The 11,994-nt window shown below is 29.9% G+C and overlaps 3 protein-coding genes across 3 annotated transcripts; 2 read left to right on the top strand and 1 right to left on the bottom strand.

The window, feature by feature from the left end:
- The first annotated feature begins 4,202 nt into the window (after positions 1-4,202).
- On the top strand, positions 4,203-4,678 carry LOC112794508 (putative glutaredoxin-C14). Its single transcript, XM_025836507.3, has one exon. It carries the CDS (start codon positions 4,248-4,250, stop codon positions 4,647-4,649), a length of 402 nt encoding a protein of 133 aa, XP_025692292.1. The 5' UTR covers positions 4,203-4,247; the 3' UTR covers positions 4,650-4,678.
- A 4,512-nt stretch (positions 4,679-9,190) lies between these two features.
- Positions 9,191-10,431, top strand: LOC112798128 (triphosphate tunnel metalloenzyme 3-like). Its single transcript, XM_025841311.3, has 2 exons — positions 9,191-9,795; positions 9,909-10,431. The coding sequence occupies exons 1-2, from the start codon at positions 9,576-9,578 to the stop codon at positions 10,295-10,297; spliced, it is 609 nt and encodes a 202-aa protein (XP_025697096.1). The 5' UTR covers positions 9,191-9,575; the 3' UTR covers positions 10,298-10,431.
- Positions 10,403-11,994, bottom strand: LOC112798129 (small nuclear ribonucleoprotein SmD1a). Its single transcript, XM_025841312.2, has 4 exons — positions 11,742-11,994; positions 11,567-11,643; positions 10,949-11,140; positions 10,403-10,836 (listed from the first exon to the last, which is right to left on the bottom strand). Exons 1-4 carry the CDS (start codon positions 11,753-11,755, stop codon positions 10,775-10,777), a joined length of 345 nt encoding a protein of 114 aa, XP_025697097.1. The 5' UTR covers positions 11,756-11,994; the 3' UTR covers positions 10,403-10,774.

An 11,994-nucleotide genomic window follows, 5' to 3' on the forward strand; every position in this document is an offset into this window, starting at 1 on the left:
GGACGGTTCGATTTGTCTTGCGCAGTCCTCATACCCTGGTGAAACATCATATACCTTCGTAACTCTGCTATACACCAACCTACTCTCCATATTAAAATTAAAAAATTCGCGGAACATATGTGTAAAAAACAAAAAATATTTAGATATTGACTAATTTAAAACTATTAGAATTATGACACACAAAAAGAGTAGGCTAATTTAGAACTATTTATTAGGGTTAGGGACATTTTGTGATGTGAATAACAAGTAGATTAATTAGACGTTAATAAGAAGAGACAGAAATTCAAAAATAAGAAGTCAAAGTCCATCCCCAGCAGGATCCATTGAGTTTACCTACGTGCTATGTGTCACAACTCAGAACTAATAATGTTCTTTCCAAAGTGATGTGTAAAACCTGGATATTCAGTGTAAAAAAAAGAATATCTTATTTAAATTAAAAGTAATTATATATTATATTAGCCAGAATTGATCACGCCGACTCTGGCAGCAGCAAGCACGCTGGCAGTTTTATTTTGTACTGCCATTGGCTAATGCCTATTACAATTTAAAGCAGCTTCCTGCATGTGAGACATACATTCTTCTATTTTCATTTTTTATTATTCATTCTTTTTCTCTTTTTTCTTTTCCTCATTCTTATATTAGTGTGGTTATTGTTACTTTAGTATATACAGCTGCATTTAAATCAAAGAAACGGTCAGAATTTGTCTTATTTAGTATTAATTAATTGTTGCAACAATTAATGAATGCTAAATAAGGCAAGTTATGACTACTTTTACTTGATTTTCTTTGGTTACCAAATATTTTTGTAAATTAAATTATGCTGGCCAAGTGGTCAACTCACTCATTGGCTTAAACTGTTGGAGGTTTGAATTCCACTCTATACATGTAGCAATTGATTGGCCTGCATTAAACCCTTAAATAAAGCTCAAATTCGTGACGGATTAATCTTTCACTTGTCGAATCGAAGAACAGCGTAAACAACCAAAAAATATACAGCTACATTTATTTATAAGGATAAAATACTAAAATATAAATATAAAAACACAAAATTATATTTAATAAATAAGATATAAATAATAATATTATATTTTAAAATACTAAATTAATGTATTTTAATTTATATTTTAAAAATATATAAACACGCAACTAAAACACAATTTATATTTTATTTTTTTATTATTATTATTTAATTTTTTATAATTATATTTTTATTTTATATTTAATTTATTAATAAATAAAATATAAAAATACTAATTTTTATATTTTTATTTTTTATGGTTTATCTTCTCTTCTTCTTCTCAAAATCAAACGCAATGTGTGTTTATATAGCTTAGAGTATAGTCGTTTTCAAGTAATAATAAAGCGTTTACTTTTGCAAAGTGAGCATACTTTTGTGTGATTATATATGCATATGATGAATGAATGATGATAGATTGTGATCTAACACACTTGGACTTGGACAAGTACGCACATACATAGCATGCATCAATAGTAATCATTCCAGACAAAAATAATCATTATAACAATACCAAAAAAAATTTAATAATAATCATTATAAAAAGGTACATATATATATAATGCATGTGTGACTATGTGAGCAGCATATTTCAATAAACTAAAGAAATAAAACTTTGACTCGTCACTTCCATTTTTCAAGGAAAATATTATTTATATATTTAATTATTGAACACTACTTAATCTCATTAGTCATAACAACAACACTTTCAGGTATCAAATTTGGTTAGATGCTTAGTTTTAGGATATTACTACTCTATATATTTATATATATTTTATTTATTTATGATGAATGTTGTTTTAGTAATAAAGAAGAGGATATGCATGCATGGGTCACGTGAGAAGACATAAAAGAGAGGTTAATCGACAAGAAAGGACGCACACTCCCTTTTTCTATGGAGTATGTATGTATAGAAAAATTTTCAAATGTACCGAAAAATATGGGTGTTCTAATTGTTTTAACTGTTAATTTTAATTAATATATGCTATATATATTTTTTATAATTCAGATTAACGATTAAAACGACTGAAACACCGGTGTTTTCGGTATATTTGAAACTCTTCTATATGTATGTAGTGTACCTATAGCTAGGTCCGTCTATTTTTTCACTTTTCCCACCAAAATTAATTATTAAAAATTATTAACTATATATACCTAACAGCAAGCAATAGCAGTGTAATCTTAAGATTGTAACTTCAGAAGAAAAATATTAGGGAATTAATATTTTTAGTGAACAAAATCGGTTAGTAATTTAATACTAAATTAAGTACAAGACAAATACAAACGAAAAATATTAATTTTTAATATGTATAAATTATTTTTTAACCATACTATGTGTATATCATAATCAATCATTATAGTATAAAATATATATTAAAATAAGTTAAATAACAAATATATTTATACATAAATATATAATAATTAATTCTAATAGTTAATTTTTTTTTTAATATTTTTTATCTACTTAATATGAATTTCTTTTTTATTTTTTTCTTCTATGTTGGACAAACTCCCCGGGTTCTTTGGCACCAGCTTTACTGTTGCATAGCTCACAAATGATCTGACTTATGTCTAGTAGAAAGTTTTGTTATTTTATTATAATATCCTAATGTTAAGTAAATTATGATGATGTTGGAATTGCATGGATGTAGCATAATAGCTGGAGGTAAATAAGGCAGAGCACAAGAGAAGAAGAGAGACAAGTGAGTGACAACAATGAATCTCAACAAAACATAAAAGTCAGATCATCATCACACGCGCTGCGACAGCAACAGACAAAAAAGCCACCCCTCTCAGCCCCATCAATTGCATCACTCTCTCTTACCCTTTTAAGCTCTCTTTTTTTATTTTCATTTCATTACTATTTTAATTATGCAGATATAGTTTTGTTATTCAGAGGATAGAAAATAAAAAATAAAGAAATAGTGAATGAATTCCTCCAATTTATTGGGAGTATATATTTTTTCTATTGGAAAAATAAAAAATAAAGTAATTGATAGTTAAAAAATAGAGTTTGAATCTAGTAAACAAAAATTAATAATTAATCATTTCTTTTTAAATAGATAAATACTTAGTAATGATTATAATAGTATAAACTAAAATTAATTATTAGTATAAAATATATATTAAAAATTAATTAAACAATATATATATTTATACATAAATACGTAATAACTAATTTTAATAGCCAATTTTAATATATACATATATATAATATCTTTAATTCATTACTTAATAGTTTGTCCTTAAATAATGAATAAACCACGCCTAAAGAATTAGTCATTGTATTTATGTAATCAATTTAGGTTGATCTAATAGTCAATTTATTTAACTATTTAAATAAGTATTTAGAGTTTAAATCTCATCTTATACATACAGTAACTAACATCAAACTTTTAAATGAAATTCAGTTCTTTATCTGTTGAAAATACAATGTTACATATTAATAAGATATATAAAAAAGGGTAAAGTACTAAATTGGTCCCTATGTTTGGGCGTAATTCTGTTTTTGTCCTTAAGATTTAAAGTGTTCTATTTGAATCCAAAAAAGTTTCATTTAGTATCAATTTAGTCCCATAGTGAGGTCAAAAACGGAATGTCCTACATAACAACAGTACAAGAACAAAATCGATAATCTGGAGAACAAGTACAAACTCTAGAGGCACAAAATCAACCGTTGATGCATCAATATATTTATTTATCATTCTCTTTAGTTCTATAAAAAATATTTTATTTACATTATAAGAAAAATAATAAATAAATATATTAATGCATCCACGGTTGATTTTGTGCCTCTAGAGTTTGTACTTTTCTTCAGATTATCAATTTTGTTCTTGTACTGTTATTATGTAGGACATTTTGTTAATTATTTAACTTTGACCTCATTGTGGAACTAAATTGATGCTAAATGAAACTTTTTTGAATTCAAATAGAATACTTTAAACCTTAAGGACTAAAATAGAATTACGTCCAAACATAGAGGATCAATTTAATACTTTACCCTATAACAAAATAGCTAATAAATTATAATTTAAATGACATAATCTTTCCATCCTCACCTAAAATTTTCGTATCCAAGTCTCTCACTCCAAACTTTAGAAAAAAGTAACATTATTCCACGTAGGCAGAAGAGTTTCCTTATATAAATGATGTCATTGGCTTCACGATTTGTCACAGCACAAGAACACTACTCATCAAGAATCTGAAAAACACAGAGAGCTATAGTTTGATAATGCAGTACCAACAATCATCGTCATGGAGCTACTACATGAGCATGAGAAGTAACCGTCACCGTGTGGCGGAGGAGGAGATGACGATGGAGAGGGTGGGGAGGCTGGCGTCAGAGAGCGCGGTGGTGATCTTCACCATAAGCAGCTGCTGCATGTGCCATGCAATGAAAACTCTCTTCTGCGGCATGGGAGTCAACCCTATGGTCCACGACCTTGACCTTCTCCCCAACGGCAAACAAATCGAGCGTGCTTTGATGTCTCTTCTCGGAATCAGTGGCGGCGCCGTCGTCCCTGTTGTGTTCATTGGCGGCAAGCTTGTTGGGTCCATGGATCGGGTCTTGGCTTTTCACATCAATGGCACTCTTGTTCCTCTTCTCAAACAAGCTGGTGCCTTGTGGCTTTAATTATTAATAATTAATCATCTTTCATTAATTTAATTTCCTTATTATTATTATGCTTTGATTTTGTTTTGTAGTTTAATTTGCCTTAGCCTTGTATAAACATGCAAAAAAAATTAATGTATGCGAAACTTGGAAATCAAAATTAATGAGCTTTTATTTAACAATTACTGAAACTAACTCTTTCTTTATTTTATTTTCTATTCATACATTGCTTGCTATTTTAATTTCATGGATGCAAGAATGAAAGGTTTAATTATAGTTTGGTTTAATTTCAAGCAATTTGAATAAAGAATAATTTCTTTTGCATATACATAATTTATATATTTGGAACAGTTTTATTAAATGGACATATACGGATAAAATTGCACCAATATTTTTTTTTTTTTACCAAAGATATGAGACTCGAACCCGCAACCTCTTAATTGAGTATGGGGAGACTATGTCATTTGAGTTATTACTCATTGGCTAAAATTGCACCAATATTGAAAGTTAGTTTTGTTCATATCATATTGAAACTATATTTCTCTATGTATCCAAGAAAGGGAAAAAAAAACTGTAAATCTGTAATATATATAGATGTGTTATTTATGAATCCAATGGACTTGTATAAAACATAAATGATGAAATGCATTACCAAAAAAAAAAAAACTTGATGAATGTGTACTTAAAATCACTAGTTAGTTCATGATAAATTAAATGTTTCTTCAATTCTCATATTTTGTGATATAATATATATATGTGCAACCAACATTATTTAGAGAAACTCAGGGTCAGAGATTAGGTTTCATATATACTATAAGAACAAGCTTCGTTTACTCACTTTTTAATTTGAATATGGAAGTAAAAGTGGTGTTGGACTGGAGAATACAGGTGCTTTACAGCCATGTGGTATCAGTGAAACAGAATTCGGACCATGCGAGTTCTCCATCAATAAAGCGGACGGTCCAAATTGCGTTTGATATTCTATTTCATAAAAAAATTGACAACAACAAACAACTCGGAGGGTCCGTTTTCTAGCTTCCGAAATTCATATTTGTCCAACCACAAGTCATGCGATTTGTGTATTCTAAATTTTTTTCAACTTTTTAGTACTCCCATAATTTTAAAAAATACCAAAAATTATCATGTTAAAGTATATTATTCATTTTGCTTCCATATAAAAAATTTTTAGCCTCATTTACTCATATTTTGGAGAAAAAAGTTCAACAAATTAAAAATAAGTAGCAAAATAACTAATTCTGCATTGTAGAATCAGTAAGAATGACAAGAATTTTGATAATAGGCCCATGAATTAATAATAATAATAATAATAATTTGCATAAATAAAGTGTTATATATATGCTAAACAGTGGGTGGATGATGGTGATGATCATGATCGGTGATGGGTGCAGGTGCAATCTTGTTGTTACAAGTATCAATTTCTTGAATCATACCACAACCAGAAAATATGGCAATCACAACAAAAGTAAATGCAAAAACTATGATCAAAGCAAAGCTAAACCCTGCCCAAAGAATTTCTTGTTGCTGCTTATTATGATTCCTATTATTAATATAATTACTAGTACTAGTGCTAGCTTTGTTCTTTGTTGTAGCTACCAATTCCTTTATGAAATGGAACACTAGGATTAGACATAAACATGACAAGATCGTACTGAAGAAAAGTAACACTGCTAGAATTGCTGATTTTCCTCTGCTATTCAACATCACTACTCTTCTTTCTCTCTCTCTTTTTTTTTTTCTTTTTTTTTCCCCTCTAGAAGGAAAAGAATGGAGAAGAAATTATTGTTGTTCTTATCTTTGGCAGAAAATGATGAGAATACACACATATCTGTTTATATAAATATGTGTTTGTGTGTGTGTGTGACCTTGGGACTGCATTCATAATATATGTTTTATAATGTTGATTGGTGAAATTAAAATTAAATTAATGAAGATTTGTTCAATTAAAACTATAACATTACATCTTTATTATATATAACTTTTGGCTACCATTGAGGGGTAAGTATATTAGTATATTAGTATTTCATTTCACCAAAGGTTTGGATGAAAAGTTATGTATATATTATACTAGTACTAGTTTATGTATGTATATGTGGCTTGATATCCTATTAAAGAGTTGAGTATAATATTTATAATATTTGTATATAGAGTTGAAATGACACAGTTTAGGCCAGTTATATATGATACCAAATTGTATTCTCTTAATTTGAGTGACTACTAATTTTCTTTTTTTAAGTGCTCTATTTTTTAGGTTAGACAGGTGCTACATTTGTTTATACCAAATTTAACATGCATGACATGTTTTCTTTTAAGCCATCTAATAATAATTCTGTGAAAAATGCAAATAAAAATAAAACCAATTAGGATGTAACTTTATATTTGTCAAATAAAAAAATACTAAAATTTTAAAATTATTCTTTAGATATAATTTATATATTGTTATTTTTATTATGTCAAATTAAGATATTAATGTAATAATACTGACAAATTTTATGTTTATTTTTGTATTAATTATTTTTAGAATTTGAAATTTAATTTTTATTAAAATGTTAGTAAAGATATGTATTTTAAATTTTTATTTTATACTTTTATTGATTTGATCACAGATTCAATTTTAACATCTATATGACAGTATATATAAGAATCAGTCATTATATACTTTTATATTTATATATATTATTTATATATTTTTAATATATTTTTTTTATATTTTAGTATATATTTTATATGAATTATTTTAATAAAAGTAACTATATCCGAATCGATGATAATTACTGCAATGTTAAATATATTTTTCTATCTAAATTTTAATGTTGTCGCTCACTTAATTATTTTACAGTTTGAATTTGAGGCTTACTTCAAGTTAAATTATACCATGTTTAGACCGATGAATTTAGTCACTTATGCATTAGTTATTAGCTATTATGTATAAATAATTGGATAACTAATAATGATGAACTTATATACAATTCGTCATCAATAAAGTAGTGGATAATCAAGATATTAATTAAGAAGGAAAAATAAAAATGTTAATTAATTGTTGACTACAAAATAGTTTATTCTTAATCTTTTCATAGAATTCTATCTCTAAAGTGATATGAGTAAAGTTTTTTTTTTTAGGGTCACGTGTTCAAGTGGTTGGGCATGCTCCTTCTTACCCAAAAAAAAAATTTGTTCAAATAATGCACGAGGTAAGACAATAAAACTCCTCCAAGGCCAAAATAAGAATAATACACCCAAAAAAAAAAAAACTCATATATATCATGAACTATATATGATAATTTTGAAATATATCATAATTAAACTCTATACTATATAGATATATTTTTTAAAATTACATCATAAAAATAAGTAAACTTAGCAATAACGATATATAAATATATAATACATATGGCTTAGCTTATTCAGTCACAAATAGTCAAATACACAAACCATGTGTTGGAAACAAGAGACTAGACTGGAGAAATGATTTGTATATTATTGAGTGTATTCAGGTTGTTTATTCAAGTTGTCTGGAATGATACAATATGAAAGGATATTGGTGGAAACTCGGCTGCAGTCGACTTCATGTGAAGTTGATAGCTGAGAGTCGTTAAATGATTTGACTGATTTGACTAAATTTTCATCTAACGGCTCTCAACTATCAACTTCACGTGAAGTCGACTGCACCCGAGTTTCCACCAAGGATATTTATAGGTACTAAGAGAATCGTAATAATAAAGACGTAATCTTCTATAATAAATATTCAGATATACTAAATAACACTAATTGATGCTAATTATATTCTAACACCATGAATGAGTCTTAGCTTCATAATATTAAAGTTTGAGCAATTATATGCATTATGATGATGATGATATGAAGCATCAAAGATCAAACCATGGCTACAAGCTGATGTTGTTGTTGTTGTTGATGATGATGATGAGCAACAATAGTATCAGAAGAAGAAGTAGATGGTGCAATCTTGCCCCTATTATTGAACCTTTTGATGAAATGAGGAACACAAGTAACACAACAAGAGAATAGAGCAAAGAATAAGACTATGAATAGAGCAACACCATGTGCACCCCATGAAACTATTTGATGATGTTTTCTTAGCAAAAAAGGGAAGCATGCAAAAGTTAATATTGCACCAATTAAAATTATTAGTGCTGCTATGGCACCTTTCTCTCTTCCATCCATTTTTTTTTATATACTAATGAAGTCAAATTGAGAGAGGAAAAATCAAAGAGTTTATAAGCTTTTATGAAATCAATTCAATTTTCTTGAAATTTGTGTAATGTTAATTATTTTCAACTAATAAGGGGGCAAACTTAGTTATATCTCATCACCAAAGGCTATGGCGAGAAGTTACCTGTATAATATTGTTTTGTAGTAATGTGGCTGGACAATATGTTTAAGAGTTTATAATAAAACATATATATTATGATAAGTTTGAGCCAAAGATGAGAAGATTATTTTTTAATATATTTTATTTTTCTTATTTGGGTAAAAAATGTTTTTGGTCAACGTTTATATATAACTATAGTCTCATTGAGATAAGTGTATTTGTTTCAGTGTTTCATTCAATACAAGAATAACAATATATTTATATCTCTTTATCTTATTGTGTCATGAAAAAAAAAGAGTTAAAAAAATGATTTTTGTTAGTATACATAATTTTGATTTACATAATCTTCATGTAATTGCAATTCTTTTGTAGTGAAAAATTAACGCCAATTAAAATTTTGAGAAAAAAAAAAAAAAAAAGTCTTAGGCAAAAGCATATACCTCCTGGTTTGGTTTTGTTGTTTTTTGAACTATACTTTTGTCTCACGGAAATTGTTGTTTAGCATGAATCTTATCCATTTCAAGAGGCACAGAATAAACTTGGGAAACTTGAAACAACTCATTCTCTGTCAAGCTTGATTAAGAAGGTTATAATTACAAATGGAAGTAGAGATTAAGCTTCGGCTACAAGATTCAGCATCTCACCAGAAGCTTTCCAAGTTGCTCTCTCAATTTCACACCAAAACTTTAATACAAGAAAACATCTTCTTTGATGGAACAAACTCAGAGCTCACCTCCAACCTTGCGGTTCTCCGAGTCCGGTTCTACGACATGGATCAAAATTGTGTTCTTTCCCTCAAAGCCAAGCCTATGATCTCAGGTAGTGGTGATGAGAAAACACTAATTACTACTCCTCTTTCTATTATAGTTTCAGATATTGAAGACTTATTCATGCAGTTAACTCTTGTGTGTACTAACAATAATTCCTACTAGGTGGGGTGAGCCGCATGGAGGAGCATGAGGAGCCATTTGACCCTGTGCTCGGTCGAGCATGCATTGCCGAGCCATGGAGGCTCTTATCAGTCGACAATTCGAAGGTACTGAGGAGGGTGAGAGATGAATATGGTTTTGGTGCAAGTGGGGTTGTGTGCTTGGGAGGGTTTAGGAACTTGAGGGCTGTGCATGAGTGGAGAGGGTTGAAGCTGGAGCTGGATGAGACCAACTATGACTTTGGTACAAACTATGAGTTGGAATGTGAGAGTGCTGACCCTGAAAAGCACAAGGAATTGCTTGAGGACTTCCTCAAAGAGAATGGAGTGCAATATTCATATTCTAATGTTTCTAAGTTTGCCATTTTTCAGTCCAGGAAGTTGCCTCAATGAGGTAGTAATTAGTATGTTGAATGCATGATATGATTAGGGTGTTTTTAAAACACAACATTGTTCTGTGAATCATATATGCAGCACACTGAACAATTCACTACTACATTGATTTATAAAGCACACATTCTTAAATATATGCCGTGCATGTATTAAACATAAGAATCTGAATAATCAGGAAATATCTCACAAATAGTTCAAGAGCATTAGGCTTTCTCTTGGGCCTATTTACTATGTTTTGTATCATCACTAAGTCATGGACAGTACATCAATATTGCTAAAATGTTGGGTCAAACTTAAGTCGGTAGTTATAAGCTAATCATAATTAAGGATACATCAGAGAAATCAGCTTCTGCAAGAAAACAGTTGGAACAGACTAACAATTCTGCTTCTCAGATGTTCCTAAAGGTCTAACACCACCTCAGAAATCCTCCCAAACATAGCTTCAAACCACATGTCACAAAAATTATGAACCACAACTCAACGGCCGCGACCACGACCACGTCCACGCCCGCGTCCCCGTCCTCTCCCCAAAGGCTTCCCTGCAAATGCAATAAAAACTTTTTAAGTCCATAACTCACTACGACAGGGATACCATTAGAACAACCGAAAGAGCATGAATGAAGAACTCTGGAGAAAAGCTATATAGAGTACCGGCAGTTGGCTTCTTGGGTTTGACCCTAGGTGTCTCCTCAACAAGCAAAGTCTCGAGATTCAAGCTGTCGGGAAGAATATAGTAACGGATGTTGTTACCCCTCACACTGAGATGATCCAGAGTCACCGGATTTTTCCCTTTCAGAGTCATTTTAACTGTTTTCAAATGTGTGTTCATACTAATATCAACACCTGTGGCAAAATGTCCCACCATTAACATGATTTTCCAGACACTGGAAAGTAGATTCGACACCGGCCAATAGGCAATAATAAGCATTACTAATCATTAATAATAAGCTTAATTTTAGCATAAATTAGAGAACTTATATTCTAAAAAAGCTTAGAGATTTTCCAATAATCAACCAAGTTTCAAGAAATCAAATATCTTCCTACTACTCCAAATCTAATACTTTAATTGCAAGCAAGGTCAGCATACTAAGAGTTCAAGAGTTCAAATTTACTATTCAAATTTACCTAAGCTACACGAATTCAAATGAACTCTCGAGTTTGATAACCTTTTAATGAAAGCATTATAATAAGAATTTGGCAATCACTGAATTAGGTTAAGATAACAATTTTTTTCAGTAACAAAAATATGAAGAAGGAAAAAAAACCAACCTGTAATGGTGCCATGAACAATGGTACCATTCTTGAGCTCAATTGACACAGTTTCATTGTTTAACTTCATTAAAAACCTGCTCAAATAACATCATATTAAGTTCTAAAACCCTAAAATTCAAAATTCAAAATTTAAAAAAGAAAAAGAGAGAGAGAGAGAGAGAGAGAGAGAGACCTGACGAGCTTCATGATGAAGGTGAGATAGGGAGTGGTGAGGGGCGGCGGCCGGAGAACGGTGGTTGCAGGCAGTGGCGCGGCGTTTTCCTTTCAGCTAATCAGCTTTTGGGAGGCGACCAGAGAGATTAGGGCAAACTGCGAAAAATTGAAATCTTCAGAAGCGGCTTCTTTTCGATTTGGGTTTTGGATTTAGGGATACAATTGTCTTTTTAATTTCATTCAGGGTATTCTCGTCTGAATCTTAATACATT

Source organism: Arachis hypogaea, chromosome 14, assembly GCF_003086295.3.
Source record: "Arachis hypogaea cultivar Tifrunner chromosome 14, arahy.Tifrunner.gnm2.J5K5, whole genome shotgun sequence".
Taxonomy (NCBI): Eukaryota; Viridiplantae; Streptophyta; class Magnoliopsida; order Fabales; family Fabaceae; genus Arachis; species Arachis hypogaea.

Coding starts and splice junctions, on each gene's coding strand:
- LOC112794508 (XM_025836507.3), top strand. CDS start 4,248: ATGCAGTACCAACAATCATCGTCATGGAGCTACTACATGAGCATGAGA.
- LOC112798128 (XM_025841311.3), top strand. CDS start 9,576: ATGGAAGTAGAGATTAAGCTTCGGCTACAAGATTCAGCATCTCACCAG. Junction 9,796..9,908: donor AGCCAAGCCTATGATCTCAG/GTAGTGGTGATG, acceptor AATTCCTACTAG/GTGGGGTGAGCCGCATGGAG.
- LOC112798129 (XM_025841312.2), bottom strand. Junction 11,141..11,566: donor TGTTCATGGCACCATTACAG/GTTGGTTTTTTT, acceptor ATTTTGCCACAG/GTGTTGATATTAGTATGAAC. Junction 10,837..10,948: donor ACCCAAGAAGCCAACTGCCG/GTACTCTATATA, acceptor TTGCATTTGCAG/GGAAGCCTTTGGGGAGAGGA.